At 34.5% G+C, this 21,821-nt stretch overlaps 1 protein-coding gene across 1 annotated transcript in view; it reads left to right on the top strand.

Annotated features, from left to right (window-relative positions):
* Window positions 1-21,821, top strand: part of Pi3K21B (phosphatidylinositol 3-kinase regulatory subunit alpha) — a 405,502-nt gene that overhangs the window by 226,463 nt on the left and 157,218 nt on the right. Inside the window, exons 9-10 of the mRNA XM_090416099.1 lie at window positions 4,517-4,630; window positions 12,500-12,598. Of these exons, the coding sequence (XP_090272225.1) occupies window positions 4,517-4,630; window positions 12,500-12,598 (213 nt within the window). The remainder of the gene's footprint in view (window positions 1-4,516; window positions 4,631-12,499; window positions 12,599-21,821) is intronic.

Raw genomic sequence — 21,821 nt, 5'->3', positions numbered from 1 at the left:
TAGTATAACTTAAAGTTTAAACAAGAGAATTAATAAATACAAATCATAACCGTCTGGCTATTTCATAAACTCAAATAACAGAATGCAGATATAAAACGTTATTGACATTGAACAATACTGGACGATGTCACGTGTTCTTGTTCTCGTTCATACAGTCCGAGCTCAGATTGAGGTAGATTTTTTATTAGAGCTGACCACACTTGATGGAAAATTAAACCTTGATTTTTTATTGCATTGCGTTGGGTTTTTTAGCATATTAGCAGCTTCTTTAAATTTTCTTATATAACTGTTGTTTTCTATGCATGACATCATCGTTTTTTGCCAGAGTACATCGTGTCCAGTGGAAGTGGTATGGAAAGCAAGACCTGTTTTTTGTTCTCTTTTGTATTGTACGTCTTTTTGGTGTTCAGCCATGGTATTTCTCCAGATCTTCCTGTCTGTCCTACGTAGCAAATCCTGCAAGAGCAATGGATTTTGTACTCCTGGTTTTTTAAGAGGATGATGAGGTGGATGTAGGAATCTTGAGATTTTTTCCATAGGAAGGAAGGTTACTTTTATGTTGTGTTTGTTCATTAATTTGGCTAGCTTATCTGTAATATTTTTGATGTAAGGAAGCGAGATTGTGTTTTTGTAATCCTGTTTTATTGTGTTGTTAGTTGGAGGCATTTTAAGGATTCTCCTGATGGTTTTTGTTTCATATCCATTCTGTTGGAAGATTTGTGTTAAGTATTTTAGTTCTTCATTACATCTTTCTTGTGTGCTGGAGATATTGTATGCTCTGTCTCGAACAGTTTTAATTAAGCTTATTTTTTGATTAATTAAGTTTATTGATGGTGGTGTGAGGTTGCATTTAGAAATCTTCCAGTGTTTGTCGGTCGGCTTCCTATATACTGAGAAGGAGAGTTTACTTTCTTCATTAACTTCTAATAGAATATCCAGAAAAGGAAGTTTTTTATTTTCTTCTTGTTCTAAAGTGAATTTTATGGTGTTGTGCAAATTGTTGAGATAATCTTTGAAATTGATAAGTTCATCTGTTGTTCCATTGAATATGATGAAAATATCGTCCACATAGCGTAGTCATATTTTTTGTTTTTTATGGTAATTCTTAAGAGCATTGTTTTCAAATTTTTCCATTAATAGGTTTGCTAATACCGGTGATAATGATGAACCCATGGCCAGTCCCTCTTTTTGTTCCCAGATTCTGTCTTGATAAGTGAAAAAAGTATTGTTTATACAATGTTTAAAAAGATTTAAGATGTCCAGAGGGATGAGGTCTTCTAGGAGATTCAAAATTTCTTGTCTCGGGACTTTTGTAAACAAGTTGATAATGTCTAGACTTGCTAAGATGTCTGTTGGACCAATATGTATATCTTTCACTTTTTCTATGAAATGTTTACTATTTTTTATGAAGGAAGATGTTTTTCTTATATGTTGTGAGATCATGTTGGTGAGGTATTTTGCCAAGTTGGAAGTTGGTGAAGAAGTCGGTCTTAAAGGTATATCTGTCTTATAGATCTTTGGAACACCATATATTCTTGATATCAAAGAATGTTTTGATTGTAAGTATTTTTTAAGTTCTTCCATCCAGAGAGGCACTTTTTTTATTAGATCATTTGTTTTTTTGTGCGTATGCCAAGTCGGGTCTCTGTCTAAGTGTTTGTAGGTGTTTGTATCTTCCAGGAGACTTTTCATTTTGTTATCATATTCTGTAGCATTTAAAATGACAGTTGCATTTCCTTTATTCACTTTGATTATGACAATATTTTTGTCATCCTTTAACTTTTTAAGGCAAGCGTATTCATTGTAAGGTAGATTCCTACGAGGTAATCTGCTTTTTAATAGTAAAGATGTACTTTCTATACGGATAAGATCTGCGCTCACCGCTCTCGCTTGTTAGTAAATGAATAAATGCGTAAGAACCTGCAACGCCACGTACTGGCACTTTGAATGCGAGAGAGGCCGATAACCTACCGAATACATTTAGGTGATGAAAAGTAGGCGATGAAAAGTAGCCTAAAACAAATGAATGCTATATGCATCATAGCAGACAAAGAACGATCGAAATCAGTCAATCATTAATCGATCGTGAAAGTATGATGAGCGCTTATAACGTTTCAATAAAGTCTCTGGTTTTTTTTGTCTTGTTAATTGCATGTTAGTCGGCAGTGAAGAAAATACATCATGTCTACTACTCAAAATTGTGTGAATAGTGTAGATTCTTTCTGCTACATTTGTGGCAGCTTTACTGTTCCCAGTCAAAGGACAAATATCACTGATTTCGTTAAGAAAGTGTATTTCGCATACTTTGCTGTAAAAATTGCAGATCAGGACAAGTCATGGGCTCCAAATAAAGTGTGTATGTCGTGTAGAAAATTTACGACAGTGGAGCAAGGGAAAATGTCAAAAATTAGATTTTGGCGTGAACTGAAAAATCACGTAGATGATTGCTATTTTTGTTTAGTTCAGACTTCTGGTTATAATAAGAAGAATAAGAAAAAATTGTGCATACAAATCTCAACTCAGCAATTCGGCCAGTTGCTCATTCCAATGAAATAGCCGTGCCAATTTATAAAGGACTTCGTTTACTTGAGAACGAGCATGATTGGGATATGCCAGATGTTCTTGAGGAGCAAGACCTGGGTGTTGATTTAGACAATGAAAATTTAATTTCTAGTTCTGGACTGCAACGTTTTACTCAAGTGGAATTGAATGACTTAGTAAGAGATTCGGGCCTATCAAAGGAATCATCGGAATTGTTAGCTTCAAGATTAAATGAAAAAAACTTACTGGAGCAAGATACGAAGATAACTTTTTATCGTAGTAGGGAAAGTAATCTTGTACAATATTTTAAACATGAGTGTGGGTTTGTTTACTGTAACAATGTGTCAGGTTTACTAACTGAAATGAGTGTTGTACAATATCATCCAAATGAGTGGCGTTTATTTATCGACAGTCCAAGCAGAAGTCTCAAGTGTTTCTTACTATACAATGGGAATGTATATGGCTCAATTCCTATTAGCTATTCAGTCCACTTAAAGGAAACATATGAGGACATTAAAAAGGTTCTGAAGTTATTAAAATATATAGATCATAACTGGATCATATGTGTGGATCTTAAAATGGTGAACTTTTTACTTGGCTTTCAAAGAGGATATACAAAGTTTCCGTGTTTTCTGTGCTTCTGGGATAGTCGAGCTAGAAACCAACACTGGAGTCAGAAACATTGGCCTCTTAGAATATCCTTAAATGTTGGAGAACAGAATGTTATAAATCAACCTTTAATCGACAAAGAAAAAATCATTTTTCAACCTCTACACATCAAACTAGTTCTTATGAAGCAGTATCTTAAAGCTTTAGATTTACAAGGTGACTGTTTCCAATACATATGTGAAAAATTTCCAATACATACGTGAAAGACTTAGTTATGAAAAAATTAAAGCCGCCGTATTTGTTGGACCGCAAATTAGAACTTTAATGAGAGACCCCAATTTCATCAACTCTATGAACGAAATTGAGAAAGAGGCCTGGACTTCATTTATGATGGTTGCGAATAATTTTCTTGGAAACAAAAAAGCGTGCAATTACAAAGATCTAGTGGAAACAATGCTTGAAAATTTCCAGCGCCTAGGTTGCAACATGAGCATAAAGCTTCATTTCCTATACAGTCATCTTGATAAATTTCCCGAGAATTTAGGTGCTGTAAGCGATGAACAAGGTGAAAGATTTCATCAAGACTTAAAAACTATGGAAGATTGGTACCAAGGAAGATGGGATTCTCACATGATGGCCGACTACTGTGGAAGTATTCAAAGGGATTGCCAAAACAGAACACACAGCAGAAATTGCTACAAACAAAAATTTATTCCCTGAAACTCATGTGTGAGTAAAATTGTTATTTTTTTATAAATATTCTTGTAATTTTTAATGAATATTGTTAAGTAGTTATGTATCTAATTATCAGCTTCTCTCGCATTCATGTTAATGAATATTGTTAAGTAGTTATGTATCTAATTATCAGCCTCTGTCATATTCAAAGTGCCAGTACATGCAGGTTCTTGCGCATTTATTCGCTTACTAACAAGTGAGAGCGGTGAGCGCTCAGATTCTGATCTGCACAGCGCTTTGAATAATAGGCTATATATTCGGGAATTTTTCGAATTTCTTGATAAAAAGTTAGGAACAGATTTTTAAAAGTACATACTTTCAGAAAATAATATTAAAAAATCGATTTTTTTGATCCTCTAAATAGTACTGCCTCCTTAAAACTATCAAAAACTTGCAAATTAGCAAAAAGAAAATGCCATAGAGGAAAAACTTGACATGACAGAGAAAAATGGGTTTGATATTTGAAATCAGCGCACCCAAATTAGTAAAAAAACAAATCTCATATAAAAGTCAGCAAAAATTGTATTGGGCTGTGTAATAAATGAATATAAGAATGCTAGTGCAGAATGCGCTATTTTATGATTCCTTTTTTTTCATTCTATATATTTTTTTATTTTGTTTTTATTTATAGGATCAAATGCACCTAGTCATCAACTCATTGAACAGAGTTTTTCTTCAGTTCTCCAGTGTGATAAATGCAACAGCTATTTGAGAGGACTTATGCATCAGGGCTTACTTTGCCAAGGTAAATAACTTTTTTCCCTCATGTATACATGGGAAGAGTACAACATTAATATGCTTATCCATTAATGTTGTGCTTTTCTCATCTAATATATATATGTATGTATATTTTGTCATTGAGTTGAATTTTATGTATATGTTACAGTTAAAGTGATAAATCCGGTTATTATTAATAATTACCAGTTAAAGTGAATAATTAGAATTAATCACTTTAACCAGTTAAAGTGAATAATTCCTAGAGGAATCTGGTAAATGTAATAAAAACATGTTTATAGGTTTTATATATAGGTTTTCATTCCCAATAGAAATTATAACAGGTTAGGTTATTTTATAATGAAAAAAGTAAGGAAAGTACTTCTTTTGCACTGAATGAAATCAGAAATCATTATAAACTAACCTGACCTAACCTTTATCGATTGGAAATCATTATAAACTAACCTAACCTTTATTGGTTAGGTTAGGTTAATTTATAATGAAAAAAGTAAGGAAAGTGCTTCTTTTGCACTCAATGAAATGAGAAATCATTATAAACTAACCTGGATGTCGTATGTCGAACCAGAGTGTAGTTTGTCGTGGGCAGATTAATGGGGAAGAAAGATAAACGTTGTTGTGGGCCGAGCTTAATGATTGTGGACGGATAAATGGAGATAACAAATAAAAGTTGTTGTGGGCAGATGAATGGGGATAATAGATAAATCAGAGAGGAACTGAACAGTGTTTTTCTCCATTGATGAGGAAAGAGGTACAGTAACGACGTTTATCTATAATCCCCATTCATCTGCCCACAACAACTTTTATTTGTTATTCCCATTTATCTGCTTGTAATCATTAAACTCGGCCCACAACAACGCTTATCATTCATCCCCATTAATCTGCCCACGACAAACTACGACTACACTCTGGTTCGACATGCGACATCCAGGTTAGGTTAGGTTAGTTTATGATTTCTGATTTCATTGAGTGCAAAAGAAGTACTTTCCTTACTTTTTTTCATTATAAACTAACCTAAGCTGTTATAATTTCTATTGCGAATGAAAAACTATATACAAAACCTATAAACATGTTTTTATTGCATTTACCAGACTCCTCTAGGAATTATTCACTTTAACCGGTTAAAGTGATTAATTCTCGTAAATTATTCACTTTAACCGATAATTATTAATAATAACTGGATTTATCACTTTAACCGTAACATATACACCATGTATTACAAAATTTATTTCTGTTGACCAATATAATTTTTCTGTGTCCCCCCTTATTAGAAATTCATTTCACATTCTTCAGCCATTCCTTTGATCGGTTTATCCAATCATATTAAGTATATTGTCACCTACATGGCCAGAAAATTCACTGTGAACATTTTCGGCGTAAGATGTTTTCGCCTTAAAAATTTAAACTAACAATCTGGTGACCTTATCAACAAACTAGTTAGAGGAAGGTAATTTCTTTAAAATTAAGCTTTCTAACTGACAGTCTGCTTGTGTGCTTCCCTTCATCTCAGATGTCGTCTTTAGCAAATTTGCGTCATAATATTAGATGGAGGCAAAAGAAAGGTCAAGCAACCCTATCCCAATTGAAAGAAGTGGATCTTCGACTGCATCTTCTATTGCCTTCATTACTCCTTTCACTCTTAGATTCGATTTTTTTTCTTTGTCCACACTTTTAAGTTTCTCCTCTAACACTGTTCTGTACCTTCTTCCTATTTCTGCTTCTCTTATGCTTGCTGTAGCTCTTCGTTTCTGATGAGGTTTATATTTTCTTTTTTAATTTCAACTTGATGTTTGCAATCACTAAACTATGATCCGAGTCTATATCCGCTTCTTGAAAAGTTCGACACTGCTGTACTGATGTTATTATCCATCTTCATGTTATCACTCATGTTCTTGGTTTTCCCATCATTTGATCGCCGTGTCCATTTTCTACACTCCTTTTGCTGGAATCTTGTGTTACAGATCATCATCTCGTGGTCCATAGCAAATTCCAACATTTTTTCACTTCATTCTTTCTCCGAAACCATATTTTCCCATGACTCTTTCCCAACCATCATTATCTATTCTGACTTTGGCATTCTAATCTCCTTCAATAATTAGTACATCTTGCTTTGGTATTGTTTCTATTGTCTCTGTCATATATGGTTGCATATATCTGGACTACTGATATATTAAATGGTTTTGCTTGAAATCCTGCTGCTATGATTCGTTCATTGACTGGTTTGTAGCCTAATAGTGCCTCTCTAGCTCTTTTGTTAAGAAGGAATCCAACTCCTGCTTCGTTCTTGGTGTCATGCCCTGACCATATGACTTCGCATCCATTTATCTCTCTTGATAATGTCCATCACATCTCCACCAGTCCTAGTATATCACACCAATATTTTTTCATTTCCTCGCAAAGTAACTCTAGTTTTCCTGACATCCAAAGTGTCTATACATTCCATGTTCCTACTGATAATAGTTTCTCTTAGTTTCTGTTTCCTTTCAGTATCCCACTTTTGTCTGGACACATCCAGAGTGTCCATACATTCCATGTTCCTACTGATAATAGTTTCAGTTTCTGTTTCCTTTCGGTATCCCACTTTTCGATCCAGCCCTGATCGCTCGATTGGTATCGCGGACATTGTTGATCCAGGCGACGTCCGAGCCAGCATGTCGCAGCTATCGATCGTATAAGCACCAGATAATTGTGTTTTTCCTTTACGGTCATAGCATCGACACTCATCTGACTGACCATCCTTTATCCAGGCTTGGGACTGGCATGAGACCCCTAAGGATTCCATGGTGGCTTTTTGCTTTGCTTCCTGGCAAATCAGAATTAACTTACAGCAGATTATTCAGTGCCTTAAATGGCTTATGTTCATCATTAGATCTTGAAACCTTAATGGTTGACTTCGAGAAAGCAACTGTCAACGCTTTTTCTAACATATTTACATCAACTATAACAGGTTATTTCATATGGCACAAAATCTTTATCGCAAAATTGTTGCCATTGGTTTGAAGTTATGCTATCAAAGAGATGTTGAATTCAACATGAAAATTAAACTTCACAGGATTAGTATTTCTTCCAATGAGCAATGTTACTGATGGATTTGTTGAATTGACGATTCGCAGCAGAAAGTTAATTATTTATTCAGCATCTCTTTTTATTTGCACAATTTTTAAATGATTTCATTATGTTATGTATCACTAACATTCACCTTAATAAAGATTTGCTTTAATGATTTTATAATACCTTTTATCATTCATTGATTATTTACAAAAATTAATGCAAAATGTCTTACAGCAAAAATGTTTATGACGAATTTTCCTAGAACCTGTCACCAAGCATCATGTAGATACTAGAAGACAGAAGTGGTATTTCATTTTCAGTAATTTAAAATAAATTCATGTAAACAAACTACAGTATTAGCTAATATCCTAAAATATAATAAATTTAGTTTAATCCTTTATCCAAGTGTGAGCAAACAAAGTTTGCGCCTGAAAGTATCTTCAGGACTGGGGTAAGGTGGTACAACACCAGGACAACTCGTTGCAAAGGTGGAGCAAGCTACCAACACTCCCGTCTCAGTATCTCCTATAATGCAAAACACATCTCCTTGCGGATATGTCTAATGTTATGCATTAAGGGAAGGGCCACTACCCAGACTAGTTTCGACCTTTATTAAGGTCTCTTCAGTGGGAGCCAGGCCCAAGTTGAGATACCAGGCAGAAGCATTAGCAGGTCATCTCTACCTATAGGAGTTGCCAAATTGTGTGCCACCCTTTTTTAATAAATTACTCTGGATTTAGAGAAAGATGTTGAAAGTTTATTTTTCACTTGGTTAGGGTATAATAAATTTAGTTTAATCCTTTATTCAAGTGTGAGCAAACAAAGTTTGCGCCTGAAAGTATCTTCAGGACTGGGGTAAGGTGGTACAACACCAGGACAACTCGTTGCAAAGGTGGAGCAAGATACCAACACTCCTGTCTCAGTATCTCCTATAATGCAAAATGATGCTAACTTAGCTATACAGGCACTCGAAGATGACCTTTCAAGCACCTTAAGCCACGAAATTTGGTCTATATTATACGACATCTCGTGCACTGCAGCAGAGAAAGAATTTAAAAAAGTACGAGATCGACACATCAAAAAATTTTAAAATTTAAAAAAGAACTCAATCTCAAAACCACAACTTCCTACCGAAACGGTAGTCAACCTTTCATCATTTAGTGTAAAACCTGAAGCACTCAACACATTGCACGTGGCCACAACTTCGCCATTGCACCCAGAAGAATACCTGCTGAAAATATTATGATAAGAATTGAACGCGGGATACAACACCTTCCAAACCACGTCGCCAACGATATTCGACTGGATGTAGCTTGTGTTCTGACCAAAGCTAAACCACCAAAAGCCAACATGCCCAGTAAGGAAATTAAATTTCTACTGGAATTAAAGAAAAACAAGAAAATAATAATCACCAAAGCTGATAAAGGGAACGCCACAGTATTGCTTAACCAAAAGGATTACACAGGTAAGCTGAAAGCTTTATTGTTAGATCGGGCTACTTACCTCCCTATCGAGTACAATCCCTTTAACTCACAAATTAGAAAACTCCACAGGCTCCTTAAGAAGATCACTTCTTGGCCTGGGGAAATCACTAACAAATTAAAACCATTTAACCCCCCCCCCCCCCCCGTATTTATGGACTCCCAAAAATACATAAGTCAAATGCCATTACATCCCATTGTGGATGGCATTGATTCCCTCCACATACAAACTAGCTAAACATTTGGCCAAAGCTCTCTCACAATATACTGGCAACACACCTTCATACATAAAAAAAACTCAGCCCACTTCAAAGCCAGCATAGAAAACCTTACACTCAAACACAGTGACATAATGGTCAGTTTTGATGTCTCCTGCTTATTTACAAATATCCCACTCAAAGAATCCTTACAGCTAATGCGAGCTAAATTTCCTCCCGATATTACAGCACTATTTCAGTTCACAATGAACTCAGGCTATTTTGTTTGGCAAGGAAAATTCTACAATCAAATAGAGGGGACAGCCATGGGTTCTCCACTCTGCCCCACAAAACCAACCATTTCGCTTCGCTATGTTGATGATGTGTTTGCTATTTGGCCACATGGCTCCGATGCACTCCTCTCCTTCCTAACACACTTAAACAACCAATACCCCAGGATCAAATTCACCCTGGAAGAAGAAAAAAACAACTGCCTTCCTTTCTTAGACACACTAGCCTTCCTTTCTTTCACCCGCCAGCCTGATGGAACCTTGGTTTTCTCAGTCTATAGAAAACCCACCCATACAGGCTGATACATTCACCAACAATCCCACCACCCCTCCTCGCAACAATATGAAGTCATTAAGACACTACACAACAGGGCCAAACTTATCTGTTCAAATGACAGTTCCCTAACCACAGAACTTAACCACATTCTCAACACTTTCTCAGCCAGTGCCCCCAGAAAAACCCAAAAAATATTGAAACCAGTAAACCACAACCCCCCCCCCCCTCTCCCCACCCTCACAACAAGGATTACTCTAAATCCATCACCATACCCTATATCCGAGGCACCTCGGAAAAAATTACAATAATTCTAAAAAAACATGACTTAACTTCTTGTTACAGACCATATAAAAAAATTGGCATCCCTTAACCTCTATACTAAAGACCAACCTCCCCCCCCCCCCCCCCAGACCTTCCTGGTGTATACCAGGTCCCTTGCAGCTGTAAGCTGTCCTACTTTGGCCAAACAGGCAGGACAGCCAATATCAGAATCTCAGAACACAAGGACTACATCCGGTTTCACCAGTACAGCCACTCCGGTCTTGCTGACCATGCGCTGGATACCTGCCATAGAATACAGCGGAAGAAAGCCAAGATAATACACCATAGTAAATACAAATATGAAAGGCTTTTCATGGAATCGGCTTCAGCCCTAAGAAACAATTCAAACTCAACAAATTTGGCTGCATGAGACTGCATCAAATTTGGGAAACCTACATCAGAAGACCTACAGCCCAATCACCCAAGAATACCAACATTGCCTGCTAGGAGGCACCATTAGGACTTTAGGAGAAATAATAGCTTCCTGCTTCTTCCTCACTTACTGTTTGTTGTGCCTGTGTGCATGTTTCTTGTTCTTAAGTTTCTTGAAAATATCAACATGATGTTGCCGAAATATTGAAGTATATTAAAATTTATTTTAATGTATATCCTAGTTGACTTTGTAATTTCCTTAAATCATTTAGTAAAAAATTAAAAATAAAAAAGCTTAATCTTACACCAAGTATGGTCTGCTTTCATCAAAAATTTAATTGCCACGGACCTAGGATATGACATGCATGATGCCACAGAATGTGATAGCAACAACCAGCAATGTTCTAACATGCATACAGTAATGAATTTATCATAACATCTAATATGTGTAATTAATTGTTTATAGTTTTTTTTTTCTTTTTTTTTACCAGTACCCCTGATGATGTAGGTCTTACGATTTACAAAACTTGTCTGGTTTCATTTGCTTATTTTTATTAAACTCTTTATTTACATCATAATGTGGTCTCACTGAAAACTTCCCACAAAAAGAGCAGTTGCTCTTCAGAAAGTTCCAGAATATAATTTACTTGGACACGGGAGTTGGGAATGTCTGCAATTTTCTTGAAAGTTTTATTTTTCCAAGTAAAATAACCAGAAGTAATTATGAATGATGTAGTTTGACTACCTGTGATGAAAACTTGGAGAAACTGTAGGGTGTCTTTTGGTATGGTGGTGAAAAGTGATATACCAAGAAAGAATGTCAGAGGAGAAAGAAATTTTTCCAGGCAGTGCATTGGTAGGCCTATGCAATCTACCATAGGACCTAAAAGTAATTGGGCTTTGTTCACTTTGCTCAACACATAAAAAAGCCCTGATATGAACATTTCTTTGTTGGACCTTCTGAAGACTATAATACCTTATCCAATAGGTTAATTTGAGGTGTGACTTAGCAAGATCTCTACTAAGAACAGTATAAGTATATATGTCTCTAAATAAGACATTTATATTCATATTTGTTTATTATACAGCATCATTACCATTGTGCAATATTATGATAATGTCCTGAGGTAACAGAAGAGTAGAGAGTCCAACCCAGTGATACATTTGTTTTTCTTATGACTCAAGATATTTTCTGTCATCATCAAGAATATGACGTTGCTTTTGTGAATTCTGCTGCTGCATTTGCCAGACAGGATGCTCAATACGGATGAAAATTGAAAAACACGAAGACTATTAAATATGAAGAAAAATTAATCTCCCTCTCTCACTCTCCCCTCTCTGGCCATTGTTGTTCTACTAGACACAAGGTCTAGTAGAAATAACATCTTGGTCTAGTTGAACCAAAATGTGTCATTTGTAAGTCAGTTTAGATTTAATAGGAAATAAGCATTGCAACTGCATGCCATTCTTCTAGATTTGGAAAGTAATTTCTTTAAATTATTTATTTTTTTAAAACTGTTAGTGAAATCATTATTTTTGTTTAATTCGTGTTGGATTGTAAGAATAAGTTCTTCTCTTCATGCAGCTGTAACTGATTGGTTGCATTGTAAATGCTTAATGATAAATCTGCTTAATTGCACTGTTATTATAGTTCCTTTCATTCGTTCTCTGAAGATATCTCAGTGAATTGTGAAATATTTAATTGACATATTGAGAATGCTTAGTCAGGAATTTTAAAATTTCTGACTAAGCACATTTATTTCAAAAACTACATTTTATACTCCTTGTACTAATTTTAAATATACAAACTTAAAAATTATATCTTTCTCTTAAGGCTTGGATCTAGTATTTTTGATTAATAAAATTTATCTTGATGCATTTGACAATTTTCAGAATGTGGACTTATTTGCCATAGAACATGTGCAGCTACAGGGCTGCCAGCTTGTCCTGTTGGCAATACAGAAAAGTCAAATAAAAAGAAGTTACTTTCTGGTAGGTAATACAAATAATTTAGTGATATTTTGCATTTGTTATTATTATGCTCTTTGATTTAACATCCTCCCAATGTGTGTGTGGGGAATGAACTACAAAAATTAAACCAAAACTACCTTTGAATAAAAATTTTGTAAAAAAAAAATAAATAAATAAATAAATAAATAAACCCTAATACAGGTTTGGTCACAGTTATGGTTATGTAATAATCAAAATATATTTAAACAAACATTTCTTTTCAAAACAGGAGGTATTGTAAATTGCAACCCTCTCTCTCTCTCTCTTTCTCATTTTTTAGTGTAACATCTTCAGTAATACAAATAAATACAACCCACTTGATGATGTTTAAAAAAGCAGTCATCCACTGAGGTGATTAAAATACATAAATGCCAGATAAACTAGTCTGCATGCAATATTGGATTTATTGCATAGGTGGGATTGAAATAGGAATTTAAAAAAAAAAAAAAAACTTCTGCTAACTAACCAAGACAGTTCTTTGTGTTTGTGTGATAATTTCAGATTCATTTTTTTTTATTAATATGAAGTCATTTGGCTTTCTTTTAGTGAGATTTTACTGTGTGAGAATGCAGTAAAATCTCAGACTAAGATAAACTAGTCTGTATACAATAATGAATTTATTGCATAGGTGGGAGTGAAGTAGAAGTAAAGAGTAAAAACCAACCATTCGAGACAATTCTTTGTGTAATTAAAGATTCATATATATATATATATATATATATATATATAATGGCTTCACACACACACGTGTGTGTGCGTGCAAAGTCATTTGACTTTGACGAGCTAAATTAAAGCTATTCACAGCTTTTACCATATGTTTTCTTGCTTACCAGTTTTAGTTAACCAGTTTTAGATATACGAGGGTGGTCTGAAAAGTTCTCTGCCTTGACCATAGATGGCAATGCTATTGGCAAGTTGTTTTTTTTTTCTAAGTTGGTACATCTCTCATAAGCATCAATGTGAAATTGCAAGTCAGTCTGTCAAGTAGTTTGTTTTATACAGCTATTTGAAGCAAAAGTGTTGTCTGTATCCCTTGAAATGGATAAAATTGAGTATTGTCCAGTTATAAAATTCTTTGTAAAAGAAGGTTTAACGCCAAAAGAAATTCATTCGAAGTTCATAAAAGTGCACTTTTCTCCTTTGTTTTTGACAATTAAGAAATGGGCTGCCGAGTTTAAACGTGGCCGTACCAGCCTTGAAGATGATCCACATGAAGGACGTCCAAAAAGTGTAACAACATCAAGTGCACAATATCATATTGCATTACCAGTGAGTCAAAGTGCATGAAATTTCTGAGACTATAGGCATTTCAAAAGAACATGTAAGATATATTTTGCATGAAGAATTGCAAATGAAAAGGCTTTGCGCAAGATGGGTACTGCACTTGCTCACAGCAGATCAAAAACGCACTAGCATGAAAATCTCTGAACAGTGATTGAAGCATTTTAACAGGAATAAAACTGATTTTGTGCATCGATTTATTACTATGGATGAAACGTGGATTCACCATTATCTCTCACCAGAATCCAAACAGCAGTCAAAACAGTGGAATGAAGCCGATTGTTCAGTACCAAAGAAGACAGTTTGGTTCCATCAGCAGGAAAGGTCATGGCATCGGTGTTTTGGGATGCTAAAGGAATTTTGTTTATTAATTATCTTGAAAAGGGTAAAACAATAACCAGGGAATATTATTCCAATCTTTTAACCAGACTAGATGAAAAAATTCATGAGAAAAGACCTGATTTGCAGAATTAAAAAAATCATCTTTCATCAGGACAATGCACCTGCCCACAAAGGTGTTTTGGCAAATGGAAAAATTAAGGGATCTGCACTATGAATTGTTTGAACATCCACCTATTCCCTAGATTTGGCTCTCTCTGAATTCTATCTCTTCCTAAAATCGAAACTCTTCGTCGCTGGTCAGCGTTTTTCTTTGAATCAAGCGGTGATTGCAGCTGTAGAGGAGTATTTTGCAGATCTTACTGAGCACCTCTACAGGGATGGGATAATGGCTCTGGAGCATCACTGGAATAAATGTATCAGTCTTAAGAGAGATTATGTTGAAAAATAAAAATAATTTTGAAATTATAAATTCGTTTTATCATTGTTAGGCTGAGAACTTTTCACACCACCCTCGTAGATAGTAAAATCTCCTAAAAACTTAATTTGACTACCAATACACGTAATTTACAGCCATAGCATACAATACAGATAGAATTAATTGCTTGTCATTGAGCAGCATGAGGTTTCTCAGAAGCGAAGTTATTTGGCTGTGAAAAGCCACTGAGCCTAACACAAAAGATAAAATGAGAGGTTTTATGAGGTTTGAAAAGGTGTGTCTGTTATTTAGTAATTCATGTATACTGAGCATAGACTTAGCAACTATTTTTGACTGTCATATTTACTTCACGAAAATCATAGACTTGTATATTCAAATATATCTTTTTTGTGGTGAAAATTTATATATTTTTAGCCTAAATTGTTCACTCTACTCATAGATGAATGTTTTCTTTCTTTATAAGAAGTAAAAACAGTAACATGAATTATAAAAGTGGTCAGAACATCACATAATGTGTCACTCTGAGAAGTATTTTCTTTTTAAGCACATTAACTTCGGTTTATTTTTGTTATTATTTTAAAAACTACTTTTTATACTCCTTGTATAAAACTATAATATAAGTTTATGATATGAAGGAAAGGATTTATGTGTTTAAGTTTTATTTCTGCATTATGTCATCAAGAACTTATGTAAACAGTCTAGATACATTTTGTTCAATCTTTGGTGATATCTGTGGGAAAAAAAAAAGTGCTAGGCATTATTATAGAATTTTTAAAAAAATATGTATTATGCATAATTTCTAAGAACTTTAATAAAGGTTAGGTGCCACCTAAACTTTACCAAATGCATTGACTAATTTGAGGAAATGAGTTTAGGATAGCAAGAATTTGGTTTGGCTTTTACAATTAAAGGCTATAGGGAAACTAACATATTGTTCTCAAGCCAATATCAAGATGTATAAGTACAGAATGGACATTTCCTATTCAAATCTTTCATTGGATATAAGATCTGTGGTTCATGGTCTTAATCTATAAATATCTTTACCACAATATTTGCTAGAGATCACAGAAAAAAAATGAAGGTGCGTCAAAAAATCTTAGGCAAATTAATGCAGCCATACTTATAAAGGTTCAGGTGAGTGTTTTATACTGGATGCTGATTGTTAAAAATAGTTTCTCTTCAGACCTATAGTTACTTCTTTGCAGCACAGCTGTCTTCAATTTAATTCCACATGAAGAATGAGATATTAATAGATTTAGTGAGTCTGTCCAAAGTAAGCTAAGTTGCAATTACATGGAAACTTGCACACTTCACAATGTGCAAGAGGATGATTTTTTGTACAGTGAAGTAGCTAGCTAGACGTGTAATTTGAAGATGATATACAGATTATATTTAGGAAGAACTTCAGCATGCTGATTGGAGAATGAAAATACTAACCATGCCATGCGAAAAATCAGGCCACTGAAAGTGCTTGGTTTTCTAGAAATTCTTTATGGAAATGGCTTGTAATAACGAGAAATAAACTGAATTTGTAGTGAATTTGAATAGCTCAAATAAATTATATGTTTGGTGGGAAATGTGGCCTAATAAGATCAAGCATTGTTGTGAGTGGTACATTTGTAAATGAAACTCGTCTTTCTCAGGGATCTGCGGAGTAAGGACTCATATCAAGAGGGCAAACACAATATACATTGGATTCTATTCATTCACCCCTTATGCTGCAAAAAATCTCCTTTTTAAATTGGTTAATTATGTTACCTTTATACAGTTTCCAGGGATGACTTCTCCTTCTGCCATCACCTATTACCCTGTTCAATAATTTGGCTTTATTTCTCTGATAGACTCCTCTCACCATCTTTCACATCTGATGTTGTATGTATCAAGGTCAGAAGATCACATTTCCTTAATCTACCCTCATGCTGTACATTCCAGTCCTTCAGAGAGAGAGAGAGAGTAACTTACCTATGCAGTCTGTTTCCTTACACCCACATAACCAAGTAACCAGAATTGTACACAGAAATATCAATTTGGCCTAATTTATGTGTTGTACAGTAAGAATGTCATCTTATCCTACCCCCAGTTTCTTTGCGATATAGGAGCAAACCTGGGTAACCTTTATGGGTTTATCGACTTGTCTTCTGAACTTCAGAGGACACACTGAGAAAGTGTTTTATTATGTTTGTTTGTTTAAACCAGTAGAGAGTACAGTTTGCTCAGCTAAGTCCAAAATTGCCATTCCATCCTTGGATTCAATACCTATTAATGGGATGCACCACCTGAAAATGAGGATTGGACATTAAGTCAGAAATTCCAGTTGGTTTTCCACATTCCTCAAAGGTGACATGGAAGTTTCCTCCCAATTATCTGGCTTTGTCCCTTTGATCCCTTCTTTGTTGTTGATAAAGATTTCAGTTGTAGCTCTTTCTTCAAATGCCAATGAATTTGAAGAAAGAGTTGCAATTGAAATCTTTAGTTGATGATAAATAAAAACAATTTTAGTTGTTGAATCCATGCAGTATAAATATGAAAATGTTGATATTTTTTTTTCAAGAATATACTTTGAAAGTTGACTAGCAAACAATCAGTCTGTGGCATTTTGCAGATATTTCTCCACATAAATTAGTCACTTCCAATACTACTGATTTTTTTTTTTTTTTTTTTTTTTTGTGGGGGGTAGTGAGCATGAAAATTAGTACCAATTTTATGTTAATATAATGAGCTATTGCTAGCAGGGTAACAAATTTAACTTTATTTAAATCAGTAATTACTTGTTCCTTGCCCACTGGGAGAGAACATTCCCAATTATTACTTATGTTTTGGTTTTGGAACAAGGAAACTTGTATAGAGATTATTATATTTTTTATTATTTATATTATATTTATTATATTAGATTATATTTGTGCAATCCATTGATTGAAAAACATGATTGTTTATGGTATATGCAAATGCAGCTTCATTAGCAGTAACTATTTTTTCTTCAGTTCCCATACATTGTTGTATGAAGTAATTTGTTTTTTTCCTTTTATCTTAAGACCATACACAACAGGTTTGTTGATCTACTTACATCAGTACCATGTATAATGGGCTTGATCTGTTTGTGCTTTCTTTGTTTTGAACTGTTCCAAAACATCCAAATGTTTTCACCTAACATTCATAAAACACAAACAGCTGTCCCATATAAAGAGTATTATTATATTCTGATAACTTGTGACATATCGATTTCTTTCTGTTATCTTTCTTTCATCTAGTCAACAGTGATGCTGTTGATTGTTTGATAGAAAACTGTGCATTACAAATGGTGCATTGAATAATTTCAATGTCATTATTTTTTTATTCTTTTTCAAGAAAATAATTTCTTCCTTCACTAATTAACTAATTTACATCTTTTTGCAATGGCTGCTTATTTCAATGTTTAGATTGCTATTTATAACAATAAATGGCAACCCAAACATATATAAAAGTATAAGATATAATTCTATAATAGATTGTTAACACTTTAAAACATTTATCTTCACATCGATGGCATTGGTTAAAATTACTAACTGTATTCCATTCAAATATGATTAATACTAGTTATCAGTTGACACTGCATTCTAGAGCACTTGTCATGCGCAGTATCAATATCACTGTTAGTTACAGTTGAAGTAAAGAAAAGAAAGATAATAGAAATCCATATATGACAAGTTATCAGAATATAACAATACTCTTTATTTCTGGGACAGTTGTTTGTTTTATGAACATTACGTGAAAAGATTTCACCTTGAAATTTGGATACTGAAAAACTGGACATGTCAGTGTCTTGATAGCATGTCGGGAGATGCTGGGACAACAGGACTGTACTGTTCAAAACAGAATGGATGGATGAATGGGCACTTCACTGAAGATGGCAAATTAAATATGATATAGAAAATAGATTAAAAGCTGGAAGCTGGAATATTAGGAAGCCAGTTGAATAAATTTGTATGGGACAAGAGAGAAATTAGCCAAAACTAAACTAACTATATGCAAGACAGTGATCAAACGAATTTTAATGTATGGCTCCAAGAGTTAGGTTGGAAATAAAACAGTTGTTCTTTATTTCTGTTACAGTTGTTTGTTTTATGAACATTACGTGAAAATATTTCACCTTGAAAATCGGATACTGAAAAACTGTATTCATTTATTGTCATTCCCAATTTAGCTTCATCATAAAAAAAACAACTGGATATATAAATGATACTGAGAATGACTCGTCATTCTCAGTATCATTTATATACAAATTAAGCACACCATTGTTGATTTGCTGCCTTCTTGACTCTTTTATATACTATTATTTAATGTCTGTTCATCACCTACACCCCTTCCCCATCATCCATGTTTCCATCTTCTTATTCATCTTTCTTTACTCCAGTTGATATAACAGGATTCCATTCAACATTCTGTTAAATGCTGTGAAAAACTGGAAGTATCAGTGTAGATATTTCTTTTATCCAAATCAACTGCAACTTTATATAAAGTTTATCCTTCAGAAATTACCCACTTTATATAATAAAACAGGTAAATTACTAAGGTGAGCAAAATCCATGCTGTTCATCATCAAATTCCTGATATACTCAAGGGGGGGTGTATGATAGTAGCACATGAAAAATTACATCATTACTAACTTCCTATCATTTTCTTCCAAATCAGTCTGTTACTTGTCAAGACTCCAACACTGTCAGATCTTATATTTCTATTTTCTGACTCACTTTTTACTGTATCAATCCAGAATGGAATGATCTTGGTCTTCCTCTGGGTCTTTTTCCTGCTAATCTGGCAGAGAACACTTGTTTTGCTAATCTTTCCTCTACCATTCTGTTTAAGTGACCATACCACCTGAGATTAGCTCTGCTAACACATTCCTGGATGCTGACAATGCCAAGTTCTTTCCTAATATCCTCATTTTTAATATGATATTGCCATTGATGCCATCTGTTCACTCCTCTAATCTTTCTGACGACTCTCATATCTGCGATCTCTAGTCTTTGGTGAAGTATTACTTCTGACCCAGCTCTCAGATCCATAAGTTAAAATTGGCTTCAATACTGTCTTGTATACAGCTAATTTTTCTCTTATTCCATATAAATTTATTCAGTTGACTTCCTACCATACCAGCTTTGTTGATTCTGTTGTCTATTTCCATATTTAATTTACCATCTTCACTAAAAATCGTGCCTAAGTAGCTGAAATGTTTTACTTGTTCCACAGGTTCTCCATTCACAACACACTTCACATTTTCAATGATTCTACCTATTTTCATTGTATTTGTGTTTTTGGTGCTGACTTTCATACCATATCTATTACAACAGTTATTCAATTTAGTCAGGGAATCTTGCACACTTGTAGTAGCAGATTTATTTAGAAGTATAACATCATCCGCATAAAGTAAAGAGCTGAGATTAACAGCTCCAATTTTGATGTCAGGTTTAATACTACTTTCCTTCATAATGTGATCCATATAGATAATGAATAAGGGATAATGTACATCCTTGTCTGACACCAGATTTAACATTAAATCACCTTCCTATACTTCCTTCAATTCTAACTGCTGACTTACAACGCAAATGAAGACTAAGTATTGCTTGATATAATGCCCCATTAACACCATATAACTGTAGCGTATTGAATAGCTTCTCTCTTCGCACCTTGTCATATGCGTTTTCCAGATCTACAAAACTTAAATACAGATCTTTGTTATATTCCCATGATTTCTCAACTATCTGTTGTAAAGTGAAAATCTGTTCCTGACAGCCTCTATTTGGCCTGATTCCAGCTTGTTCACCTTCTCTTTCACAATTCATCTCAACCATTTCTCAAGTATACTAGCATATATCTTACCAGGAACACTCAGTAAACAAATACATCTGTAGTTCTCACGTTCAGTTTTATTTCCCTTTTTATATATGGGTACTATGAGATCTCTACTTCGATCATCTGGAATTCATCCCTCTGTCCAGGCCTTCTGAACTATGCATTGCAGCCACTGTAAGACTTTATACCTCCATACTTGAGCATTTCTGGTCGAATATCATCTACTCCTACTGCCTTTCCACATTTTAGGCTTTTGGTGGCTTTTTCTACTTCAAGTATGGATTTGTATTCCTCACTGCATGCTGGTCAGTGTTTTTTACCACTGTGCTTTCATCACTGCTTGCTGTTCATCATAGTCATATTTCTATACCTCCTTTCCTGAATTCTGCTATTTGCCAACTTTTCCAGCTCCTTAACTATCCACTCTTACTCTCAAGAGACTGATTAGGCTTTAATTGTTACCTCTGTCTTGCAGCCTCCTTTATATATCAGCACTATCTTGCTCTCTTCCATTTTTCCTTGCCATTGCTGAAACAGATTAAATAGCCTAGTCAGGAACACTGCCAGTTCTTATTCACTGTTGTAACACGATTGGACTGATATGCCATCCTGTCTCACAACTGCATTCACATTGAGATTTTGTATGCAGTATCCTAAACACCTCTATTTCATATACTTTTATTCTCACCTCAGTCTCTGTACCTAATGATAGGATTTTGGTATTCAGTCTAGTACAGCTTCCATTAGACATATTTGCTCTTTCCATGGCACTGCTCCAAGCTCCCTACCGAGTTTTTTTTAATCACAGTTCTGTACTGTATATACTTAACTGAAAATTGAACATGTTTAACCATCTGGCTTCAAGATTTGTATGATTGCTCTCTCTTTTTTTTTTTCTCTCTCTAATTGGAGAAATAGAAGTTACATCGACTATGTACAAATACTCTGATGCTGTCATCACATCTGGCACTTTCAAACCTCTCATTCACAAGTAATTATCTCTTTGAAGTTACATAAATTTCAATTTCATCCTGTTGTGTATTTCTTTCTTCCCTGCTGTCTTTGTCCTCATTAGAAGTAATTTATAATGTGATTACTCACCCTTCACACGAGATATAGCTCTCATACATCTTATCCCCACCATCACAAATGTTGTTTTAGGTAATTATCTCTTTGCAGCTGCATATATTTCATTTTCTTCCTGTTATGTATGCTTTCTCCTATCCATTCAATCCAGATATTTGACTCTTCATAATAAGTACTTGTTCTGCACTCATTGAGCTAGTCTGACAGTGCACATCATCTTCATCTTTCATT

The sequence above is a fragment of the Typopeltis vanoorti genome, chromosome 3 (assembly GCF_054136105.1).
Source record: "Typopeltis vanoorti isolate ZY-2024b chromosome 3, IOZ_Tvanoo_1.0, whole genome shotgun sequence".
In the NCBI taxonomy this organism is placed as follows: domain Eukaryota; kingdom Metazoa; phylum Arthropoda; class Arachnida; order Uropygi; family Thelyphonidae; genus Typopeltis; species Typopeltis vanoorti.
This window is presented reverse-complemented; position numbering and strand designations above follow the sequence as displayed.